Source organism: Apium graveolens, chromosome 7, assembly GCF_009905375.1.
Source record: "Apium graveolens cultivar Ventura chromosome 7, ASM990537v1, whole genome shotgun sequence".
In the NCBI taxonomy this organism is placed as follows: domain Eukaryota; kingdom Viridiplantae; phylum Streptophyta; class Magnoliopsida; order Apiales; family Apiaceae; genus Apium; species Apium graveolens.
In genome coordinates, this window is record NC_133653.1 from 994,129 (window position 1) to 1,021,086 (window position 26,958).

The 26,958-nt window shown below is 31.4% G+C and overlaps 3 protein-coding genes and 2 long non-coding RNA genes across 5 annotated transcripts in view; 3 read left to right on the forward strand and 2 right to left on the reverse strand.

The window, feature by feature from the left end:
* Positions 1-21,578, forward strand: part of LOC141671305 (uncharacterized) — a 328,936-nt gene extending 307,358 nt beyond the window's left edge. Inside the window, exon 3 of the long non-coding RNA XR_012555041.1 lies at positions 21,296-21,578. This is a non-coding gene — a long non-coding RNA (uncharacterized LOC141671305). The remainder of the gene's footprint in view (positions 1-21,295) is intronic.
* Positions 2,153-4,448, reverse strand: LOC141671310 (uncharacterized). Its single transcript, XR_012555045.1, has 4 exons — positions 3,915-4,448; positions 3,533-3,657; positions 3,213-3,448; positions 2,153-2,255 (listed from the first exon to the last, which is right to left on the reverse strand). It is a non-coding gene; the product is annotated as an uncharacterized LOC141671310 (long non-coding RNA).
* On the forward strand, positions 9,493-12,075 carry LOC141671296 (putative disease resistance RPP13-like protein 3). The gene has a single exon (XM_074477488.1). It carries the CDS (start codon positions 9,633-9,635, stop codon positions 11,898-11,900), a length of 2,268 nt encoding a protein of 755 aa, XP_074333589.1. The 5' UTR covers positions 9,493-9,632; the 3' UTR covers positions 11,901-12,075.
* A 108-nt stretch (positions 21,579-21,686) lies between the features above and the next one.
* On the forward strand, positions 21,687-23,584 carry LOC141671567 (xyloglucan-specific galacturonosyltransferase 1-like). Its single transcript, XM_074477847.1, has one exon. The coding sequence runs from the start codon at positions 21,687-21,689 to the stop codon at positions 23,490-23,492; it is 1,806 nt and encodes a 601-aa protein (XP_074333948.1). The 3' UTR covers positions 23,493-23,584.
* A 41-nt stretch (positions 23,585-23,625) lies between these two features.
* Positions 23,626-24,901, reverse strand: LOC141671300 (putative phospholipid hydroperoxide glutathione peroxidase). The gene is made up of 6 exons (XM_074477492.1): positions 24,778-24,901; positions 24,618-24,694; positions 24,402-24,463; positions 24,168-24,286; positions 23,963-24,079; positions 23,626-23,888 (listed from the first exon to the last, which is right to left on the reverse strand). Exons 1-6 carry the CDS (start codon positions 24,826-24,828, stop codon positions 23,856-23,858), a joined length of 459 nt encoding a protein of 152 aa, XP_074333593.1. The 5' UTR covers positions 24,829-24,901; the 3' UTR covers positions 23,626-23,855.
* Positions 24,902-26,958: the final 2,057 nt, after the last annotated feature.

The following is a 26,958-nucleotide window of genomic DNA, read 5'->3' on the forward strand; positions in this document are numbered from 1 at the left end:
ACCTCCCATTGTAGAGGTTTTTCACTTGTACTCTTTCGGCAAAACCAGAAATTCCAGTAATTACATAAACCTCAATTCCGATAATTGCTTATGTTTAATTGGTTTACTGTTAGTGACGAATACTCAAATTAACAGTGGAGAATTGGCTAGTTGATACTCGCATTGGATACTTAATGTTACTTTTAAATTTGTATTGAAGACAGTGAAGTACCGTGAAAGGCATTTTAGGTTAGTTCATTAGCATGCCAATGTGCAGCCTACTATTAGGACAATTTTAGTCCTCCTAAGATGTACCTTCATGTTGAAGACACTCTTCTTGTCTTGAATATCTTCCCAAAAAACCGAGCAAATTAGCTTGATGGAACTTGAGTTTTGTTTAGCCAACAAAAATTGCCCTTTTACTGTGTAAGAAAAGATCTAAATCTTCGAAAAGAGCTGCAAAAGAGCTTGGTTTCAGTCAATTCATCCTTTCCAAGTTACTCTCTGGAGTTCCATTAACACTCTTCTTTTGATTCTTATCTTCCTCTGGTCTTCTACCACCACCATTATCTCTGGTCACATTGTCCATGTATGCGTATCGTCGAGAAAGGTCAATAGTCTGTATTGCCTTTCTTCTGGTGCACAACCTAATTTTGATATCCCTCTTCCACTCATTAATGCTAGTTCTGTTGATGATCATAAACTTGAAGTTAGCATCCGAGAAAGTGTTCCTAGTGTTGATATCAAGAACAACACAACTCTTGTTACGCAAGAGATTGCTAGTTATCTTGTTCAAGAGAACAATTTTGATGATCATAAACCACTACACCATAGATGACCTATAGCAACATCAAAAAAATTTTACAACAGGCCAAAATAATGTTACGATAGCCATCCAAAAGAACTGAGGTAACATAAAAATTAAGTTGCTTTTTTTCGAGTTACCCTTGGCCCCTAAGGTAACATTACGTTTACCCTGGTGTAACATTGACATTTGTGTTACAATAGCAGTCAAAGGTAACATCAATCTGTGTCTATAGTATCACATTATGTATGTTATCTTTGTACTTAGATTTTCCAAAAAAAATGGGGCCCACCAGTGGGGCCCACAGCGATGACATGGCATGTAGGTTCACAGTGGTGATGTGGCATGTGAGTTCCACAGTGGTAGCATCAAATTTTTACCAAGGGTAACACTTTGAACAACCTAGTCTAACACTTTATGAAGCTACTGTAATAATTTACCAGGATGAAAAATGAAAAACTAATATCAAAAAGTGTGAAATTGACTGCAAAATTTGAAAATATATTACATTAATCTAATACATTCCAAATTTCATAATCTCAACTACATTCATAACCAGTCTACAATCTACAAAAATCACAATAAATTTAACCAATACAACCATCTAATCTACATCCCAAAACATGTTCCACTTCCTGCTAGTAGCTGCCGAGAACTTGACACGTATGCATTCATCAACAAATATATAGTCGTTAAAGCTGAAATGAGAAAAAAATAAAGGTTAAGCCATACAATACCCTATATATATACCCCATGCAAAAGTATTGTACTTATATATTCTATAACAACTACTATTTTACACACCTGATGCATATATACATACAACATTAATGCTCCTGGGATTGAAGTAATAAGAGATGTGATAGAATTTAGAAGTTAAAGTTTAAAACAGATTCTTCATAGGGAGCATATCCAGCAAAAGGAAGAGGATACCATCTCATTGACATCAAGCGTAAATAAATTTACCAAGTCATTCACATATCAAATTTTCACAAAAGAAGAAAATAAAACCTGATCACAACGTAAAGGTAAACTAAATTATCTAAGTAAGCCTCTATCTCATCTTCCACTCCACTTGATTCATAAAAAAATGCTTGAATCTGAGAGTAGCTGCAAAAACATGTATTACATGTTACACTAGTTTACTATTGCCTTTTATTTCTTTACAACAATTCCGACTTAACTTTTCAGAGCATATATGCATAGAAAGTATGAAAATATTTCAATATAGTCAAATTTTGGATATCTTATGCATTTGGATATCTTATGCATGTAGGAGCCTCGATGGATTATGAAAATGTAACAAATACACCTCCGAATAGAAAAAGGGATTAACTTAAATATAAAAGTGTTTAAAAAACAACTCACCTTGAATATCTTTGTTTGCTGCTTCAGCCAACTGGAAAGAATCAGGCATGTTGTCCCCTTATGAACAATAGCATAATAAGCAAGTGACCTTCAAACCTATGGCCTGATTAGGCACACAGAGTATATAGTTAGATACACAACTATAGAATATTGTTCTTACTAGGTAAGACAGCTTAAATACTTTTGGATATATTACACTAATATTTAGGTCATAAAAACCTATATAACTTAATATATTTATATATATATATATATGTAGAAATGCACAGTTATCATTGTTGTTTCCATATTAGTACTGAATTTAAGTAGCTGAGTTGGTTTTGGTGGCCGTTGTTTTACTTTCACCAATTATAAACTCCAGCTCTGCCCTATTTTCTATTATCCATAAGCTGCAAACTTTAGTTACAAATTTAGCTAATCCAGTTTCAGTTTTTCATTAAAAGCATAGTGACAAGTGTTGATTCATAACATCAGATTCTTCTGCGCACAATTTATATCACCATCACACGTAGTTCATCGAAATAGCAAATACATAGAACTCTCCATTTATAATCATATCAATAGTTGTAGTTCAGTATACAGAAGAAAGAGGTGCATGAAGGGAAAGGGCAAGTAGCACGTGGTGTATCATCTTTGATTCCTGATAAACAGTTCTAGAGTATAATTAAGTCAAAGGATTCTATGGTATATAGAGTATGATGATGACATAAAGTTCCAAGCTACAGTTCGCATTCTAATAATTACCAAAATGCAGGATCTCATGTTATATTAAATGCTACAAAACTATAATATGGAAATTTTCGAAATAATGTGATCAAAATGAACAGATAACAACCAAAAGGCTCTAAGCTCGAAGCCTGAAGTATCAATTTATCCCTTTTACGGGAGGTTTAAGGTTCAAACCTTGTCAAAGTGAAGAAGAAACTATGAGTGTGTTATTAAAAAAAACAAAAAACAAACAGATAATAATTACAGTGGCATATTAAACACGGGAAATTAGAAATACTTAATCATAAGGACATTTTACTCTTTCGAATGCTTTATGTAAATAGCTTATTACCTTAAAACAAGAAAACATTGCAGCAAAAGGCAAACTTGGAAAGTAATCTTCATCTTGCAACTCATCTTCAAACAACAGAGTGTCTTCCTGCACCATCTTTCCTTGGGCTAATCGTTTAGATGTTTCCACCTTCTCTGAGCAGGATTATAATCTTCGAGTCTTTTCCATCAAGTCTTTCGCAAAATTCATCAGTTCCATCAATATTGGAACTAGAAAGGTAGTGTAACTGCAATCAACTGAAAGATATCACATTATCATCAAATTACAGTTACACTGAGTTGACTTGCTTTGTAAAATTACGAGCTATTAAAGGTGTTTACTGTAATATAGCACAACCATAATTAGTCACTCCACCTACGCCACCATACTGCCCCACCGCACCCGAACCGTGCACCACACTCGACCCCTGGACCACACCCGCTTGGTGCGCCCCAACTCCATTCCCCTGTACATCACCCTGACCAACTTAAACACAAATTGTACACTAAATATATAAATGATCCTTTTTCTTTAAGCCATCGCGAGTTATGAGAAAACATATAATTATATTACAAACCAGAAGAAATGAGTAATTTAGAACTTATACACTAAATTCCACTTAAACACAACTTGTACACTAAATTTGAATATTATAGATAATAAGAAACCAAAATTAAATTAAATTGACAAGTGATGAAGCGAGGAAAAAAGGATGTTGCTTACCAATCCTAATCCAAAATCGCATGCTTGAAGGACTCATGCCTCCCATCTACTTGATCAGTGAAAATGAATATCAAAGGGTCCCAATACTTTCAGTTAACAAAGGTTATACCATATACGAGCTCGAAAACACAAAATAACATAAGATTGACAACAAAAAGACAGAAAAATCAGCAAATTACAAACAAATAAAAATAATAAAAAATTGGGGGAAAATAGAAAGAGTACATTCAGATCTTATTACCCTTGTCGACCCCATACATACCCCAAGAGAAGGTACCAAAAGCAGTGCAGAAGATTTGAATTAGATTTGCAACATAACTCGGACCTTTACTAAGGATCCAACGAGCGTAACGAACCAGAGCGAACGCAAAGTTTCACTCGACAAAAACATAAGGGCCGCATCTACAATTACAAAACAAAAAGAACAGTAATTAATAATAATCCCGCAAAGCTTAAGCCCTAATTGAAAAACCAAATCCATAGTTGACGAAACCCCAATTCAATTGAACCCTAATTAGGAAAGTAAATCCTTAATTATACAACAGAGATTACTGGTAGAGACTAAGACATCAGAAAGAGATACGAAAAATGAATAGAGATTAACCAGAGAGAATATGGAGAGGGAAATCTAAAATGTTGAGAGGGAGAGAGGAATTGCAAGAGAGGGACAGGAAATGAGAGTGTTTGAAGTTTTCAAAATTTCTGAGAAAATTGGGCGGCCATTTGCTAAACTTTTACCCGCTTGAGCCCAAATATTTCCCCTTCGAATTGACCAGTAATATTCATATAATTATCATTATTATTTTAATAAATTAATTAAATTTAACTTAATATTTTTAAAAAAGTTAGTTATTTGTATTTATAAAATTTATAATTCTTATTTTTATATTTTTGATTTTTAAAACTTGTATAGTTGTATATTAGTGCTCATATCAAAAGCAGGGGAATTTATATTATTTAATTTTTTATTACTTTTAAAATTTTTATCTTAAATTTTTTGAAATTTATTATTTAAAAAAAATTGTTATATAAAAGATTCGTGTATCATGTATCTCATTTATTAAATTGGTATATCAGCTTATATCTTTGAAAAATAAATTTAAATTAATATTTAATTTTTAAAAAAATAGAATATATATTTTAATACTCTAATGTAACACTTTGACAAAAAAGTTACAAGCTACAACACTGTTTACCTAATGCAACGCCATGTTTCTGGCTAAGGTAACACAAAAAACACAATGTTAAATTAGCTCATAAGTATCATATCTAGGGTAACATTTTAAGTAACATTTCTTGAGGGGGCGGTTGCGATAGGCCATCTATGGCGTAGTGAACTCAAAGTGAGCATACGAGAGAGTAGTCCTATTGTTGACATCAAGGACGATAAGGCTCTTGTCACACGAGATATTCCTGCTACTGAAACGGACAAGTTTGAGTTGAGGTGTCTACACATCCTAATTAGAGGGGATTTGAATAGCAAACAAAGTTACTTTATACTATAGAGTATAAAGAATGGATCAAGATTGATACAATTAATCTCACTAACCTGTGTACACTGTTTATATTAAGGGAAGAAAAAGGAGATGGTTACACTTTGGAGTCCATAACTAACTTAACAAGTCTACAAACATTCAGTCTGTACTTTGGTTATCCTAATTAGAGATGCACAGAGCCTCATATCACAAGTATGTCCTTGGAAATTGAATTGCACTGCATAAGTCCTAGACATTTGTTCTATTTTTTATGATATTGTATGTTTTGGTAAATGCAAATTATTTTTATAATTTAAAACTCTTTCGATATAATTATTTAATCTTTCCTTTCACTGTTACGACAATTCAAATACTTCGTGTCATTTCAAGAAAAATGGTTTTTCTTGTTTCTAATTTTTTAATAAAAAAAATTACTAAACATCTTCTAATTTGAAAAACTCTAAAAAAATAGCTTGTTTAAATTTTCAATCTCTACAGTTCTGAAAACAAAAAGGAAAATTGCTACCAATTAAGAAAAAGGCACGTTATGTCACTATTGTGGACAAATAGCCCTCACTGTCATTTATAACCGCAAATATTACTTCAAAATTTAATCTCTGTTCACGTTTTTTAAAATAAGGAAAACGGCAGTTCAGTTGACATTTTTCAACTATATTTTTTTTTTGTTTTTTCTTGAATTTATTACATCACTTTAAGTCACGTTACGGGACCTAAATAATATTTTATGTTATATTTTTAACAATAAAACATAACCTAAAATAATGTTTTCATTCGTTTTTAATTAATATTTTATATTTTCATATTTTTTAGTTTTCAAAAATATGAAATTTTTAAATTAATTTTTTTAAAATTCAAGCGTGGACCCTAATTCAACAATTTTTTAATTTTTTAGGGTTTAATAATTCACATTTGGATTTTAAAAATATGAAAAAATTGAAATAAAGATACAACTAATCTAATAATTTTAAACATTTTAGAGTTTACCAATCTTCCTTTGAATTTTAGGAATATTAAAAAATAAACTAATAATTATGTACACCAAGTAATGGTTTAGAATTTAGGGTTTAGGATTTTTAGACCATAATGCGAACCCTAATTTAATCTAGGGTTTAGTGTCTTAATTAATTATTTTTAATATCTTAGGTTTCATCAATCCTCCATTTAAATTTAAAAATATTAACATATGAATAAAATACGAAATCCCTTAAAATTGTGTCTTAAGTTTAAAAACACAATATTATCTAATCAGAGATAAAAGGAAATATAAATAAATAAAAAAAAAGGAAATGTACTGCTGAAAACCAAATATTGGATTGCGTTTTAATAGAAAAATACAAAAATTTGAACCCCAAACTCATAAGCAACTGAGTTTTAAGCTTAAACTCAAAATATTATACTAAATATCGCGTTGAAGTGACATTTGAGACCATTTTTTCGGAAACTGACATGGAAGACGATTACACTGATTGTTGTGAAAAAAATAATGGGTTAAATGGCGTTTGGGTTACCAACTGACCGAAAACTTGCAGTGTCATCCAACTCAAAAAGCTTTCAATCACATCATTTTACTCTTAAAACTTTTCATCCATGTCATTCGCCGTTACATTCCGTCAAAAACTTAACGGAATGCTGACTAAGCTTGGTGACTTGGCTTAAATAAATCTATCGTGGCATGTACAGTCAGATGAAGCGGCGTTTTGGTCAATCAACTGGCTCAAAACTTGCAATTTGGTCATCAAACTAAAAAAAAATTCATTCAAGTCACTGACCATTACGTCCAATAAAAACTGGAAAAAAAATTGATAACCCCACCTCTGTGCACCCCTAGTTTCTGGAAGTAAAATCATTAATAATCCCTAACAAAGAAACGCCTAATTTTCAATTAAGAACATTCAAACACATAAACCCTAATTCTTCAATTCGAGAATCAAACAACAATTTGAACATGTTATTGAACTCCAAATTAGTCATATAATATACCAAAATGACCAGGAAGAAAAGATCTACATGATTATGCCATCAAATCATATAAAAAACATCAAGAACAAAAATTCCTAATTTAATCCATAAATAATTCGAAATAAAATAATTAAATTATTAAAATACATTGATTTCTGCACTAGAATAGATGATTGATTCAGAAAGAGTTTTTTGAGAGCTTCGTTTTGATATATTGCACGCCCGAATTAGAGTTCGATAACGCCTTCGTTTGTGCGATTGATTTTCAAGAACGAGGTATTTTATTAGGGTTTTCTCTTTGTTTTATTGGTTTTTACTGTTTGATTATGATTATACGAGTAAAATGAAATAAGAAAAGGGCTATTTATATTTACGGAATATTAGTACGTTTTGGATTGTGTTGGATCGATAAATACGTTTCTTAGCCGCTAAGTAACTATAAAAACGATCCTATCGGATAACGTATTGGATAAACATTATCTTGTTTTGGATAAGCATTATCCTGTTTTGGATAAGCATCAAAGGTTTTGGATAATTATCAAAATCGGGCTTTTATAAAACGCTTTGTACGAAGATAATGTTATCAAAAAGGGTTATCGTATCGAAAATTTTGCATCGGGCCGCGCACGGGTCAAACCGTAATCCGAATCGAAAAAGTCAAAACATGGAAAATGTGAGGTATTACCAAATTAGGTTAGAAAGGAGTTTTCGGAAGAGTTTCAGGTTATACACCCGTAAAAACGTTTGAGGTTGGACGATTCCCGGCTTTATAAAATAATTTTGTAATTATTCAAAAAATAATTCATAAATCAATATAAAATCATATAATACTACAAAAATTACCAGAAAAATACCTTAGTTCTCTATATTTTATTCTGGACATAATAAAATTAACATACCTAGACTTTACCACATATAAATATCCACATAACAACACCAATCATCCGATAATTCACCAAAAATCACATAATAATCACATAAAAATCATTTATTGATAAAAATAATTACACGTCATGTCCCGGATATTACAGGAGGGTCCTTAACGTTGTTGTAGAAGATCAGTTCATTTGGTTTTCTTTTCAAATTTTAATGGACATAATGGTTAGTGGTATAAATGAAAGTTTTTTCAGTTTAATGAACAGATAGCAGGTTTCAAGCCAATTGAGTGACCAAAATGCTGCATTAGCTGACTGTACATGCCACGGTGAATTTATTTAAACCAAGTCAGCAAACTTAGTTAGCATTCCGGCAAGTTTTTAACGGAATGTAACGGCGAGTGACCTGGATGAAAATTTTAAGAGTAAAATGATGTGATTGAAAGCTTTTTGAGTTGGATGAGCAAACTGCAAGTTTTCGGTCAGTTGGGTGACCCAAACGCCATTTAACCCAAAAAATAATTGAAAAGACAGTGCTCTGTTTTCTGTTTTATAGGGACACCATACACATGCTTTTAGTTACTATAGACCACGCAATCTTCAGTCCAGTTGTGAAAATTAAAAGAATTTAAAGCATCTTACAGGCACAACATTGAAAGCATTATAAACATTTTTACCATTAACCGCGATTATATATAGGAAATAACACAATGCAATCAAAATCAACCCCGGGGACATAAATTATTCATAAAATAGCATAAAATAAAAATAGTACATACAAATATTAGAAATTATAGTGATCCTTTTCATCTATTTATTTTTCCCAAAAACTGTACCTAAAAATATTTTTATAGACCACATACTCTTAGTAACTATAGACCACAAAAGGACAAATAATTTATAGGGCCACCATACACATGCTCTTAGTCTAGTTGTGAAAATTGAAATAATTAAAAGCATCTTGCTGGCATTATTAGTTTCATACTTGTAATTATAGACCATACAATCTTCAGTTGCCCAGCCTCCCTGAGTCACATAAAAATTACTGGTATTATTCTTGTTGTTGATCACAAAACTTGGGAGAGAACAATGGTTGATGCAATCGTATCTTCTGCAATCGAAAAGCTTGGTGCATTTATTGCACAAGAAGTTAACATTCTACTAGAAGTGAAAGATAATTTAAGGTGGCTCAAAGATGAATTGCGCTACCTCCAGTCTTCCGTAAGATCTGCAGAATCAATAACTGGGTGGAGGATGTTAGAGATGTCGCCAATGATGCGATAAAAATCCTGAGCGATTTCAGTGCTCACCAACAAGAATATGCAGCTCCGAAACAAGGTATCTTGGATCGTGTACGGGCTTGTGTTTGCGTGTGCAATAAAGAAGTTATGCTTTATGATATTGGCAAGGAGATTGAGTCACTCCAAAAAAGGATCCTTGTGATCAAGAATAGGCGAAATGAGTACCGTATTGACAACATCTTAGCCACTCCAAACAAGCAGCAGAAAGATAGAACATTGTTGAGAATAACTGCCATTAATAACCAGGTGGAAGTGGTTGGCTTCGAGGACGAAATTAAGATTTTGAAGGCCGAACTTAATAGCGACAATCTCTCCCTCAAAGTCATTTCAATTCACGGTATGGGGGGTTCGGGTAAGACTTCACTTGCCACAAAGTTGTACAACTCTAGCGAGTTGAGAAATTTTGATACTCGTGCTAAGGTTTGTGTTTCCAACGACTATAACATAAAAGATGTTCTAAAGAGAATAATAAAGTCTTTTATGGGGCCTGAGCACGAACAATATATGTCAACCATGGATGAGTATGATTTGCTGCAGTATTTGACAAAGTTACTTGAAGATAGAGGCTGCTACTTGGCGTTGATTGATGATATATGGGACATCAAGGCATGGATCCAGATAAAAGATGCGTTTCCAGACCAGAAAAATGGTAGTAGAATCATCATAACCACCCGCAACAAAAAAGTTGCAGAGATGGCAGATGACAAATGTTTTGTCCATCGACTCCGTTTTCTAACAGAAGATGAGAGCTGGGAACTGTTCTGTAAGAGAGCTGAACCAACAACCCCAAATTTGAAGAAATTAGGAAGGGAGATGGTTGGTAAATGTCGTGGTTTACCACTTGCAATCGTGGTACTGAGCGGTCTCTTATCACACAACATGAGCTATGATTATTGGTCAAAGGTGAAGGAGCATATATGGAGACACTTGAAGGATAATGACTTGTCTCCCCAGATTGGAGAAATACTGAGTTTGAGTTTTAATGACTTGTCTCCCCAAAAGAAAGACTGTTTTCTCTACCTTGCAAGGTACCCGGAAGACCATGGGATTGATTTGGACGAGTTGAAGCGTCTATGGATTGCAGAGGAATTCATATCAGAAGCCGAGGAAGGTGAAGGAGTAATCATGGAGGATTTGGCTGAAGATTGTTTGAAGGAGCTAATTAATCGTGATTTGCTTCAGGTTAATAAATTGCTATGGAATGGAGAAGTTGAGAGTTTCCGGGTCCATGATCTTGTACGTGATCTTGCCATAAATAAAGCAAAGGAGCACAAGTTGTTGGTCGTTTCGGACTCAGGTAAACACCATTTGTTGGAAGGACAAGCGCGTCATGTCATTTACAACGATATAGGGGAGTACTTGAAATTAGATGGGCGTAGATTTGATGCTTCAAGTTTGCGTTCACTAGCACTAGTAAATTATTCTAAACTTGAATTAAAAGAAATGAAGTTGTTGTGCACCAGATTCAAAAATATCAAAGTCCTAGATATGATAAGTGTAGGCTTAGAGAGAATACCAGAAGAAATAGGAGATTTAGTTCACTTAAAGTACTTGTGCTTAATGGGTGGTGAGAGTTATTCTTATGGACCTATAGAAATTCCACCAAGTATAGGCAGGCTTAAAAAGCTACAAACCTTGCACGGCGGTTGGAGAACATACTACACAGTTCCTAGGGAGATATGTGAGCTTCATGAATTGAGACATTTAGACATTGAAATTAGAGGGAGTTTGAATATAGGTAAGCACCAAACAAAGTTAAAAACTCTTGGTGGTTGTCGTATAGAGTGTAAAGAATGGATGAAGATTGACACTGTTAATCTCACCAACCTCCATGCACTCTCTATATGTGATAGAGAAGAAGAAGAAGCAGAAGAAGAAGGATACACGCTGGAGTCTGTAGCCAATTTAACAAGTCTCCAAACATTCAGCATACGGTTTATGTCTGTTAATATTCCAACACTCAAGCCACTCTCGTCTTGCAATCATCTCAAGAGCGTGTCGTTATTCGGTACTCTAAAAGATCCATCGGAACTATGTCATCTGCCCGATTCAATCACGGATTTAAGTCTAAGCTTCAGTGAGTTGACAGAAGATCCAATGCCCATTCTGGGAAGTTTGTCGAATCTCACCGCTCTTCAGTTGGCTTTTAACCTGTATTTAAACAAAATGGTATGCAGTGAGAATGGGTTTCCAAGTCTTCAAATTCTGAGATTAAAGGATTTCGTCGATCTGGAAGAATTGGAAGTTGAGGACGGAGCTTTCCCTTCTCTCAAACAATTTCAAACACTTGACTGTCCAAAACTGAAGAACATTCCTGTACAATTAGAACGCTGGGTTACAGACTTCATTTCTTAAATTCTTTGCAATTTTAACTGGCAAAAAGCTATAAACTAGGCTTAGAACATTCCTGTACAATTAGATTATTGTCCAAACCTTAAGAAGATTCATGTACAACTAGCAAAAAGCCGATGATGCTCCTGCAGTTCCATGAACTTTACTTTTTAAATTCTTTGCAATATTTAATTTATAATTTCCCTGTTTATTTTAAGAAACATAGGCAAGATTAATTTTGTTTAATGGTATGAACTATGAAATACATGATACTTTCACCGCTTTTTGGTTTAACAACTTTTGCTTTCACTCTTTTTGAATTCTGTTATAATTCTAAATGGATTACTTTCATATATGACTTATAATAATTTTATATTTATTATTTTTATCCGTCTTTTGACTCTTATTTATCTTATATTCACTACAAAAAAAAACGCCTAAATACAACCGCCCAAAAAACGGTTGTATTTAGTTAAATACAACCGGATTCGGTTGTATTTAACTAAATACAACCGTTTTTTGGACCGGTCAAAAATGCTCGAGTCATATTTAGTAAATCGGTCATATTTAGTATATGGAGCGGCTAAATTCGACCGAAAACGGTCGAATTTGTTTCTTAAATTCGACCGTTTTCGGTCAAATTTGTTTCTAATATTCGACCAAAAACGGTCGAATTTATTTTTCACCTAAAATTTGAAAATCCCGCCCAAAAATTTGAATTTTTTTAAAAAAAATTGAAAAGTCCGCCTAAAATATAAATTCGACCGTATATGGTTGAAAATATTTTTCTAAATTCAACTGAATGCGGTTGAATTAACGAGCAACATATTTTAAAAAAATCTCGCCGGAAACTTTTTCCGGCGAGCTTCAAAAAATCCGGCCACCATTCCGACAACCCCGATGTTGCCAAAATTTGGAAATACAATGCAATATTCTTGTTGGTAATTCTTTTTCACCTTCAAGCAACAACACGTAACGTCCAAGTTCTATCTCTGCGGCAAAGCCTACTTTTGGTGACTTCCCATTATTAAAATCAGTGTGTTCAGAAATGAGTTTTCTCTTCAACTGTTTGCAGTAGTAGCAACACGAAAGAACCGGTCTTAAGCATAAAATGGACATGACCCGGACCGTTTTGCTTGCTAAAAGAATGAATATCTGAATTGCAAAGCAGACACTCACTGTCACATTCTTAGAAACTTGCAAAACCTTCCTAAGTTTGCGACTATGAATCCTTATATCCATAGGTTTCTCTCTCCAATCTTTTAGCCCTTGTATCCAGTAACTCTCTATTGTAAATTCTCTTCGTAAATTATTGATACTTGCTTTCTGCGAGTATTTGTAATTTGTGCCAATAAAGCACCTAAATGTCGGTCCAATAGTACCAACAATCACCCCGACAGATTGAATTCCAAGAGTTGCAAGTGTTGAATACTTGTAACTCGAGCTGCTAACATACCAATTGACTCCAGCCTTGAAAAACAATCTAATTTCTGCTTCAGCTAATATGACAGCTGCAAAGAGGCAGACAACTCCTGCAGCAGCGCCAAAACAAAATGAGGGTTCCCTGTCTGAACCATCATCCAATACTTTCTAACATCTGCAATAAGACTCTCAACTCTAATCAATCTTCCTTTTTTTTCTTCTGGTTTATAGAACGCTACTCTATGCAGCTCTCTGTATTTCCATTCACAAAATGTGGTTGTTAAATGAAGAAAAGGAGGTTGGCCGGAAAAAGAAAGAAGTTAGCTGGAAAAAAAAGAATGAAGAAAGAGGCAGGGGAGGAGAATATATTTTAACAACTACTTATAATATTAAAAAAATGGAATGATGATTTTGGTTGATTTAACATAAAAACCACCAAAAATAGTTTGCGGTATAATTTAGGATTATAATTCATTTCTAAAAAAAATTGTAATTTGTTAATCTTTTTCTTAAAATATTATAATTTTATATTTTATTTTAAAAAATAATTATTTTAATAAAAAATATTGAAATTATAATTTTGATTGATTTTATGACCAGTACTTCTAACTAGTGTTTAATCCCATATTTAAGTTTCGATTTTTTAAAACATATTTTTTAATGATCCAACCATACGGATGTTAAAATCTGTATATTTTAGTGAAATGACAAAAAATTTATAAAAAAATAAATATATCGGGTTTCCCTTTTTAATAGTCCAATGGTAGTTTGACCAGTACTTCTTACTAGTATTTAATCCCATATTCATGTTTTGATTTTTTTTAAAAATATTTATGAATGATCCAACCGTACGGAAGTCAAGATCTGTATATTTTAGTGACGTGACAAAAAAATTAGAAAAAATAAATATATTTGGTTTGCCTTTTTAATAGTCAACTAGTAGGTTGACCAGTACTTCTAACTAGTGTTTAATCCCATATTTATGTTTCGAATTTTTAAAACATATTTTTGAATGATCCAACCGTACGGATGTCAAGATCTGTATATTTTGTTGATATGACAAAAAATTTAGAAAAAAATAAATATATTTGGTTTGTTTTTTTAATAGTCAAAAAGTAGTGTGACCAGTACTTCTAACTGGTGTTTAATCCCATATTAATATTTCGATATTTTTAAAAATATTAATGAATGATCCAACCGTACGGATGTCAAGATCAATACTCCCTCCGTCCCTTTGAATTGTTAACATTTGAAATAAAGTGTTCGACACGTATTTTAAGGCTCCTATCTAATATAGTTACATAAATTATTTTTCAAATTTTTTTCTTCTGAATAAATACTAAATGTTTAAACTATTATTCAGAAAAAGAAAATTTTCAAAATAAGTTATACAACTATACTAGACAAGAGCCTTAAAATGCGTGCCAAACACTTCATTTCAAATGTTAACAATTCAAAGGGACGGAAGGAGTATATTTTAGTGATATGAGAAATTTTTTAGAAAAGAATAAATATATTTGGTTTGCCTTTTTAATAGTCAAAGACTAGTTTGACTAGTACTTCTAACTGATGTTTAATCTCATATTGATGTTTCGATATTTTTAAAACTATTAATGAATGATCCAACCGTACGGATGTCAAGATCAATATATTTTAGTGATATGGAAAATTTTTTAGAAAAAAATAAATATATTTGGTTTGCCTTTTTAATAGTCAAAAACTAATTTGACTCGTACTTCTAACTGGTGTTTAATCTCATATTGATGTTTCGATATTTTTAAAAATATTAATAATGATTCAACCGTACGGATGTGAAGATCAATATATTTTAGTGATATGACAAAAAGTTTAGAAAAAAATAAATATATTTGGGTTGCCTTTTTAATAGTCAAAAAGTAGTTTGACCAGTATTTCTAACTAGTGTTTAATCCCATATTGATGTTTCGATATTTTTAAAAATATTAATGAATGATCCAACCGTACGGATGTCAATACCAGTATATTTTAGTGATATGACAAAAATTTTAGAAAAAAATAAATATATTTGGTTTGCCTTTTTAATAGTCAAAGAGTAGTTTGACCAGTATTTCTAACTGGTGTTTAATCCCATATTGATGTTTCGATATTTTTAAAAATATTAATGAATGATCCAATCGTACGGATGTCAATACCAGTATATTTTAGTGATATGACAAAAATTTTAGAAAAAAATAAATAAATTTGGTTTGTTTTTTTAACAGTCAACTAGTAATTTGATCCATTCTTCTAAATAGTGTTTAATCTCATATTGATGTTTTGATATTTTTAAAAATATTAATGAATGATCCAACCGTACGGATGTCAAGATCTGTATATGTTAGTAATATGACCAAAAATTTAGAAAAAAATAAATATATTTGGTTTGCCTTTTTAATAGTCAAAGAGTAGTTTGACCAGTACTTCTAACTAGTGTTTAATCCCATATTGATGTTTCGATATTTTTAAAAAAACTAATGAATGATCCAAACATACGGATGTCAAGATCTATATATTTTAGTGATATGACAAAAAAATTAGAAAAAAATAAATAAATTTGGTTTGCTTTTTTAACAATCAACTAGTAATTTGACCCGTACTTTTAACTAGTTTTTAATCCCATATTGATGTTTCGATATTTTTAAAAATATTAATGAATGATCCAGCCGTACCGATGTGAAGATCTGTATATTTTAGTGATATGACAAAAATTTTAGAAAAAAATACATATATTTGGTTTGTCTTTTTAATAGTCAAAGAGTAGTTTGACTAGTACTTTTAACTAGTGTTTAATTCCATATTGATGTTTCGATATTTTTAAAAATATTAATGAATGATCCAACCGTACGGATGTGAAAATAGTTAAAATTTAAAATTTTAAATTACTTACATTTTTCCGTGAACTTTTTTTTTGACAATTTTCATATCCGTATGATTGGATTATAATTTAAAACAAATACAAAACAAATTGAAACTCAAACTATAATTATTAATTGAAGGATAAATATCTAACTACCATAATAATCTTTTTTGCAAGAACTAAAATATAAATTTTGTGTAAATTTTATTCTATATTTTTTTTCAAATTTTTTTCGCCATTTTTAAAAATAATTTGACCGAAATCGGTTGAATTTAGTACAAAATTTGTTGGCGGGAAAATTCCCTCCATTTTTTGGCAAGGCTAAATTCGACCGAATGCAGTTGAATTTAGGAGCACGCCTAAACTCAACCGTATACGGTTGTATATAAATATGGTTGTATTTATTCGGTTGTAATTAGTAAATCTAAATTCAACCGAATACGGCTGAATTTAGGAGCACGCCTAAACTCAACCGTATACGGTTGTATATATATACGGTTGTATTTATTCGGTTGTAATTAGTACTAAATTCAACCGCGTAAATACGACCGTATTTAAATACGACCGCATGCGGTTGTATTTAGCCGCGCCCTTAATTTCAACCGAAAACGGTTGAATTTGATGTCGGTTGTATTTGTGCGGTTGTATTTAACCTTGTTTTCTTGTAGTGATTTATATGGTAGAGGTTTAAGATCTAATTTACCACCAAGTAGAGGTTTAAGTGTCCTATGCTGAACATAACAAACTGAAAAAAAAGGTAAAAGTAATAACTTTCATATTTAGAAACATATAAAAAAGGTAAAAGTCCATTAGCAATGGAAAGTTAGTTACGGTGAGAGCTTGTAACTTCTATGAACAATTGCGGCAATTTCCCCATTGGATTTATTACTGAAAGCTATTTTGGAAGATGATAACATCAACTTTCTGATTATACTAGTGTTTAGTAGTAATATAACACAAACATGCACCAAAACAGACTCTACGAGTCTGCAAGAAATTACGTTAAATATAAACTGACTAAAGACGTGAATTATATGAGTATTTGTGTTGTAAGATAATGCTAACTCTGCAAATACTTGGGGTTCTCTGATCTAGAGCTATACCTAAAAACTGCAATATCAAGTTACACAAACACTTGAATACACTAGATATGTTATATTATACATGGCAACTTGCTAGCTCACCCAAAACCTTATGACTTAAAGATTACAGAATAGCATGTATATCCTGCTCAGGTGGTAGCAAGTTTCCTCGCTCAAAAGGCTCATTAAGGATATGACATCGGGTAACTAGGAGTCGGGGCAATAGTAAGATTTTTAAAAATATATGTTAGACTATTATCATTCACCTCCGTCCTGTCGTAAATTCGAATGATGCCAATCTAACCGGAGTGGATCTTTGTTATTTTCTGAATATCATATGGATACCTTGTAATGAGTTGTAAAGAGTCACAATTAGGTGAGATAGGAAAGAGTTAAGGTAGATATTTTACCATTAAAATATGAATATAGTACCATTTATGTTAGTAGTATTAGATGTAAAATTAACTATTTCATGCCGAGTTTGTTCGAACTAGACTTGTTTTGTAAAACAATTTAAATACTATTTTATAACAAAATAAAGTAAATCAAAAGGACTTATAAAATATATTAAAAAAAAGGACTTACAAAAACTTCACAGAAGTTATGTTTATGACCGAGCAGTATTCAGAGAATTCGTCTTTCCCCCAATTCAATTTTTTTTTTATCATTATCCCTTAATATGCATTAATCTTACTAAAATTGCAGATAATTGAAGTCATCGTTCCTAACTATAATAAAAGAGGAGCAGTAAATTAGCTATTGCATGTCATCACACCACTCACCTGTGATCTGCAACTCCAGGAAATGAACAAGCAAGATAGATAAGAATTGCATGGATGCACATTATAAAATTTCGGATTTTGTTATTCAAGTTCAATGACTTCAAGATGCAACTAACTAGAACTTGGTAAGATAAGAATCCTAACATGCTCAGGAGTCAGGTCTGAGAATTAAGATTGTCTATTAGTTGGAGAACCAAAGTAATAACTTTCATATTTTGAAACATATAAAAAAGGTAAAAGTCCATTAGCAATGGAAAGTTAGTTACGGTCCCTCTCAAAGAGCTTATAACTTCCATGAACAATTGCTGGCAATTTCCCCATTGGATTTATTACTGAAAGCTATTTTGGAAGATGATAACATCTCAACTTTCTGATTATACTAGTGTTTAGTAGTAATATAACACAAACAGGCACCAAAACACACTCTACGAGTCTGCAAGCAATTACGTTAAATATAAACTGACTAAAGACGTGAATTATATTAGTATTTGTGTTGTAAGATAATGCTAACTCTGCAAATACTTGGGGTTCTCTGATCTAGAGCTATACCTAAAAACTGCAATATCAAGTTACACAAACACTTGAATACACTAGATATGTTATATTATACATGGCAACTTGCTAGCTCACCCAAAACCTTATGACTTAAAGATTAGAGAATAGCATGTATATCCTGCTCAGGTGGTAGCAAGTTTCCTCACTGATCAAAAGGCTCATTTAGGGTACCTAGGAGTCAGGACAATTGTTACTCCAAATAAACTAACTGGTCGTGTATTCTTCTTGAAGCCCCAAATAAGGCACAATGAAGATCTCCTGATACATAATACATGATAATTAGACGAATGTCGGATTTAACAATTTTTTTGGCCAAAACTATTAGCTCTATTACCAATTCTTCCAAATTCAGTTCCACTAAACACAATCACAACAAGTAAGCTAAAAAAAACCTCCCACAATTAGCAAATATAAATATCAAACTAAAAACAATAACAATTTAAAAAAAAGGAACCTTTATATTCAGGAGTGAACTGCTGACCCTTGGTAATAGAAACATAAATCTCCTCAAATTCAATCCCGTGAAGCCTAATTAAGAAAATTCAATAAACACACGTTAGATTAGATACATATACATATAAACACAAAACCAAGATATATAAGAGTGTGTTTATAAATTAATAACTAAACTAAACCCCTTGTTAAGTTATACTAGCATAAATATTTTAAATTTTTATTTATCCAGTTATATCATATTTTTAAAATATTTATATAAATATATAATGATTATAAATGTATAATAAAAATAACAGAATAACATGTGGTCGTAATTTATTAGAATAAATAGATTAAAAATGTTTAACAATTTAGTAGTTTAGATATATAACACTATTATTTATATCTTTTAATAATAGGATAAATTATATTCGTAGTTTAGTATATTTAGTAGTAATTTAATAATTTAGTAGTTTATTAGATATATAACACTATTTATCTATTTTTGTAATAATCAAAATTAGGAAATTATCGTTGAACCAAACCGTTAATTATCTCTATTCCAGCTATTATACTATAGTATAGATTTTTTAGTTCCACATAATTTGGTTTAATCTTTCATGATTTATGTTATAATTCCAAATGTATTGTTTTTATCATTTTTTATTTCTACATGATTATATGTTTTATTTTCACCCGTTTTTTATATTTTATAAGTCATATTTTTTTATTAATTATATAATTTTGAATCATATTTTTAATTATGTTTTAAAATAAGTAGGTTCATAAATTGGCTCAACTAAATAGGCCACGAAAAATATAAACAATAACCAAGTAAATATGTATATGTTTAAATTAGAATATTTTTTTTTTTAATTTGTTGGTAAAATTACATTTTTATAAAATGATATGGATATTATAAACACAGTATTTTGGTTTCATCCCTAAAAAATAATAAAATTATTCAAATCTTATAATGATTAGAATTCTATTTCCGTAGAACTTTAAATTATTTCTTTATAGGGTACTTGGTTTCATCCCCTTAGATTGTATTTTGATTTCACCTCTAAATTTTTATTTAATGTAGAATTCTATGTTATTTTTAACTAAATATAAATTATTAGAATTTTATTATAATTACGATATTTTAATTTCTCGTAGGATTCTTTATATTTTTTATTAAAATAATAAACTTGAAATTCTTCATACATTGTTATTAATAAGGGAAATCATCCTTTTAAGGAATACTTTGGTTTCACCCTTTTAGGTTTCACAAACTTTTGGTTTCACCCTTTTTAAAATCTTACTATGTCTCTAAATATATCATTATTATTCTTTTTTTATTCTTATATGACTTATAATTTTATATGTAATATTTTAACCATTTTTTGATTTTTATATACCTCATATCTATATTATTTTTATATAAATAGAATCATATATATATATATATTGTAATTTATAGATTCAGACGTACAAAATTCTATTTTAGCACCAAATACAAATTTATACATAAATACAAAATATTTTATTAGAAAAAAATATGCAATAACAAATTATATAAAAATAAAAATCCAAATAATAATAAAAAATCTAATATACAATTATTTATTAGTTATGTTAATTTAATATTTTATTAAATTAGCAGTCGTGTTACTTTCTGATTATACCACTGTTTAACAATAATATAACACAAACAGGTACCAAAACAAACTCTACGAGTCTGCAAGCACTTATTAGTTCTAAATATTTGGGGTTCTCTGATCTAGTGCTATACCTAAAAACTGCGCTATACCTAAAAACTGCAATATCAAGTGGTATAAACACTTAAATACCATATTATACATGACAACTTGCTAGCTCACCCAAAAGCTTATGACTTAAAAATTAGAGAATAGCATGTATATCATGCTCATTTAGGATATGACACAGGGTAACTAGGATTCAGGGCAATAGTTACTTTATGTGTCCAAATAATTTTTTTGAGAATATTAAATTCTCAAGATTCGAACTCAAGATATGTTGATATTACTATCCTGCGGCGAGCTTAAGGCAAATATCTTTATTTCAAAATCATAAATCTGGTTTTCATTATGAATTTTGTTTGGGAGAAGGAAAACTTTCTGGTATATCTGATAACGAATTGCACATTATAAGATAAATAGTCCTTATTGCACACTTTTTTACTACAGTGATTAAACAACATTGATCTGCAGTTTTAGTTCGATAAGCAGACATGAATACACTTTGGCCTGACCTTTATTGCAGCAGAATCATCCATTGGTAACTAGATGCCTGTCATGAACAACAGATGCTGCCAGAGGTGTTTCTTGGCATCATAATATCAAATAATGATTATACATAAGCTGTACATTAGTCAATCATTCTCTAATAGAGAAGTCAACAACAAGATCCTACATTGTATGCATCATTATAATATTATAATTAGCCATGCAAGCTTATGGTTTAAATCCATAATTATGCATATTAAACAAGTCTCAATGCAATTAACAAGCCAACGTGCAGCCTACTTTTGGGACAATTTTAGTCCTCCTAAGACGTGCCTTCATGTTCAAGACACTCTTCTTGTGTTGAATATCTTCCCTAAAAACAGAGCAAATTAGCTTGAAGGAACTTGAGTTTTCTTTAGCCCACAAAAATGGCCCTTTCACTGTCTAAGAAAAGAGCAAAATCTTCGAAAAGAGCTGCAAAAGAGCTTGGTTTCTTTCAATTCATCCTTTCCAAGTTACTCTCTGGAGTTCCATTAACACTTCTTCTTTTGGTTCTTGTTTTCCTCTGGTCTTCTACCACCACCATCATCTCTGGTCACATTGTCCATGTATGCGTATCGTCGAGAAAGCTCAACAGTCTGTATTGCCTTTCTGCTGGTGCACAACCTAATTTTGATATCCCTCTTTCACTCATTAATGCTAGTTCTGTTGATGATCATAAACTTGAAGTTACCATACGAGAAAGTGTTCCTAGTGTTAATATCAAGAACGCAACTCTTGTTACGCAAGAGATTGCCAGTTATGTTGTTCAAGAGAACAATATTGATGATCATAAACTCAAAGTGAGCATACGAGAGAATGGTCCTGTTGACATCAATCACGACAAGGCTCTTGTCACACAAGATATTCCTCGTTATAATGTTCAAGAGAACAACAAAAACCTTATTGTTAGCAACATTGTTGATAACAATAACAATATGCTTTCAGAGTTTGAATCTGCAGTGAAGGTGGTGGAAGAGCATCTGCAAGTGCATCGATCATGGAGATCAAATTCAAGTAGCCTCACAACATGTGATGGCAGAGGGGTTTATGTGTATGATTTGCCACCGAAGTTTAACAAGGATTTGGTAGCTCAGTGTAGTCATATGTCTCCTTGGTTGGATTTCTGTCAATTTTTCAGGAATGAGGCACTGGGAGAGCCTATACCGAAGCTTGGAAAAGCCTGGTACAACACTCATCAGTATTCTCTGGAACCAATTTTTCATTCCAGGGTTATGAAGCATCCTTGTAGAGTTTATAATGAAAATGAAGCCAAGCTATTCTATGTTCCATTCTATGGTGGCTTAGACATCTTGAGATGGCATTTCAAGAATGCCTCTCCTGATGTTAAGGATACTTTGGCATTGGAACTGGTAGAATGGCTTAAACTGCAGAAACCATGGGCTTTAAACTCAGGCAAAGATCATGTCTTTGTTTTGGGTAAAGTTTCATGGGATTTTCGGAGAAGGGATGATTCTCCATGGGGAAGTACATTTTTGAATCTTGAAGAAATGCAAAACCCGATAAAGCTACTGATTGAAAGGCAACCTTGGCATGTTAATGACATTGGAATCCCACATCCTACCTACTTCCATCCTCACTCCGATGAAGATATCATCTCGTGGCTATTCAAGATCATCCAATCAAGCCGAAACAATCTCGTTAGCTTTGCAGGAGGTGCAAGACCAGATTCTCCAGACAGTATAAGATCAGTGCTGATCAACCAATGCACTTTAGCAAGTACTGGAACATGCAAGTTTCAGAATTGTAGTTCTGGAGGTTGTGATCAGCCTGAATCCATCATCGAACTATTCTTGGAATCTGAATTTTGCTTACAACCTCCTGGTGACAGTCCAACTAGAAAATCTGTATTTGATTCTCTAATATCAGGCTGCATTCCTGTGTTTTTTGATCCCTTCACAGCTTACTATCAATATTCATGGCATTTGCCTGAGGATCACGGAAAGTATTCTCTGTTTATAGATCAAGAAGAGGTGAGAAAGTCGAAGGTGAATGTGGTAGAGTGGCTAATGAAGATACCTAAGAAGGCCAGGGATGACATGAGGAGGTATATAGTGTATGAATTGTTGCCTGGATTGGTGTATGGAGATTCAAGTTCAGATTTTGAACAGTTTCAAGATGCCTTCTCTATAACAATGAATAATCTCCTTGAGAAGGTAACCAGACTGGGTTAAAGTGTATAATGTCATGGTGTTAAATAGTTCAAATTTATAATGTGCATGTTATGAATTGCTTGAAGATAATTTCATAAATACCTGATTAGACCAGAAAATTCTGCAGTTTTTGTAATTCTTTACTAACATGAGTACATCAATTAACAAAATTTATCTCTGTATTATTCATCATTACAGCAACCACATAGAATTCACACATTACACTGAACATTTCCCTTGCTCCACAGAGCAAACACTCATAAAACTCACAACATAACTATATTTTCTTTAAAATCTTCACAATCACACGCTTTATTCTCCATACATGTTGCAGACGAGGTAGTTAGTAGTCGACCATTAAAACTCAGGCCTCAATCCCGGTTATCAAGCGACTCCTAAAACTTTCTTGATATCATTCTGCAGAAGTCGAAATGATCATATGTTAGCCACAATATAATTAACTTGTGTAATGACATGCAAGTAATTGTTACCTCAAAGGTAAGCGGAGTGGTTGTGGGAGCATAACGTTCAACAAGTTTGCCATCTTTATCGACTAAAAACTTGGAAAAATTCCATTCAATTTCATCCCCTTTGACAGACTTGAGGTACTTGTATAACGGAGCAGCATTAATTTCTCAGATAAAACAGTTCTATCATACTGCAGGTCAAGATCAAAACGTGTACTAAAATCTGTACCTTACTGAAGATAGGATATTCAGCTTTGAAACGAGTGCAGACAAAGTTTTCAATTTCTTCATTAGTCCCAGGCTCCTGTCCATTAAACTGGTTGCATGGAAATGCAAGAATCTCTAGTCCTGTAAAGTCACTCACCAGATTGTTAATCACGAAAAACACGAAACAAATGCAAGGATTCAACAACAGCTTCAGCTAACACAAGCTTGATCATAAACTCATGACAGTGAAACCAACCTTGATCCTTGTACTTCTGGTACAACTCTGCCAACTCTGTATAGTTTGAAGTGGTAAGGCCACTGCACATGAAAGCAAACAAATCATAATCGAATACACTTCTTTAACAAATGCACATTTTGCTAAATCCTCAGGATATTATGAAGTGGAGCGGAAATCAAACATATGACCTATTGTACACAGAACATCGACATCATTGATAAATCAATAACATACCATTGAGATGCAACATTGACAATCAACAAATCTTTGCCCTTGTACTTGCTTAGCTCTACATCATTACCCTTGCCATCCTGCAATCATCAGTCAAACATTTACGATGAAAAAATATATTACTGACGGAAAAATTTACACCGAAAGAAATAAATGAAAAAACCTTGACAGTGAAGTCATGGATGGATTGCACACTGCTTAATTCACTGGCCATTTTAAAAATCTTGAAACCTCAAAAATATAAAAATAGTTTTTTGTGTGTTTTTTGCAAATGAAGTTAATATTTTGTATAAGTTGATGAGAAGAGAAGATGAGCTCAAAGCCTATATATAGGCATTTACCGTTATGTTAGCAATGACGCCGATACAAAAGATGTGGATGTGCATATAGATTCGTTGGGGTTAATATTGTGACACGTGTCCGACAATTTTAGTGCAGCTATATTTTAATAAAGATGAGAAATTATTGAATTTAAAAGAAGGATTAAATTCGAATAAAGTGTCTAGCTTTCACATTTTGGAAGTGTCCATGTAAAATAACACGTTTTGTTTTTCAAGATTTTGTGCAGATGGAATTTGATTATTGTAGAATAGTTATATCAACTTCATGGAATACGTCACAAATTTAAATTGAGAAATAACGAGTAACTATTCAAAATGATACTCCCTTTATTCCAAAACTAGTTTACTAAATCGCGATTCGCAGCGGCCTTCTAAAATCATATTTCGATTTTTTTCTTTTTTTTTGTATTTCTTATCCGATCTTTTTCATTATAAAATTATGAATAATGAATAAATATAATAAATTAAAAAGTTTAAAAAATCCTTATCTCATTAAACATGTTTACTCCAATAAGTTTAATAAATATAATATCATAAAATTATATTATTTATTAGTTAATAATCAATATAATATTTTTTTTCTATTTAATAATATAAACAATTGTGAAAATTACAAAAATATATATGAAGGGCGCCCCCTAACCATCCTCGTTTTCTCCGTTACTATAACATATATAATATAGTTATACAACGATTTTAAAAAATATTGAGAAAACAAATTTATAGATACTTGTCTTTGTAATATTTTATGGGTTAAAAATTAAAATAAACATTAATATAGTAGGTTGATTTTAAGAAAAAGATGAGAAATGATATTAAAAATGAAATTTAGAAAAATATGAAGATGGTAAGTTGATTTAAATACAAATTAGAAATTTTAGGAGAATATTATGATGACAAAATTGATTTTAAAAATATTAATGGAAAATGTTGTATAAACTTTAGGAGAATATTATAAATGATGATAAATATTTATAGATATCCGTCTTTGTAATATTTCATATGCTAAAAAAATAGAATATAGTAAGTTGATTTGAGGAGAAAGAGGAGAAATTGTATTAAAAAACGAAATTTATGAGAATATCAAGATGATAAGTTGATTTAAATAAAAAGTAGAAGTTTTAGGAGAATAAAATGATAAGTTGATTTGAAAAATCTTAATGCAAGATTTTATAAAAAAATTTAGGAGAATATTAAAAATGATGATAATATATTTAGAATAATATAAGGTAATTGTAGTTTTTGATATTTATTAACTCAAAAAATTGAGAAAATTAGAAAAATAGAATGAGACAATTGAGAGGGGTCACATAAACGCTCCCGTATTCTCATTTATATAAGTATATTGATTGATTAGGTGAAGTAGTAAAAATGATCAAATAATATGATAGTAAGAAAACCTATCTTGACATGATAAATTTTTATGCTTTTATAAAATATTAGTAAATTATTTAGTTTAGTATTAGTAAATTATTTAGTTTAGTATACTTTTTTGTTTAAGTTTTTCAATCTTGAGATAACTGGAGATTGCAAATGAGCTTGATTTTCATAACACTGACCCTAATTTTGAAATTACAGAGAGTAAAACTAAAACATAAGAAGTGCTACTTTCTTACACAAAAATCAGCAAGACTTTTCATCAATTTTGATACTATAAGTTTAAGAGTCTCTTCAACATATTTACTCCCTCTGTTTTTTTAATATATGACGTTTGATTTTGTGGCACACATGTTTAGGAGGTTTGATCGTATAGTTAAAATAATTTTTTTCGAAAAATTCTTTTTGTGAATATAAAAGTTTTTATCTCATATTTTTATTCAAAAAAAGAATTTCTTAAAAATAATAATTCTAGCTATGTGGTCAACCCTTCTAAATATGTGTGCCAAAAAGTCAAAAGTCATATATTAAAAAACAGGGGGAGTATTATACATTACAAACGTCCTTTGAAATAATTTTCATAAACCATTTCAAATTATTAGATTATTTTGGTTGATTCTCCGTAC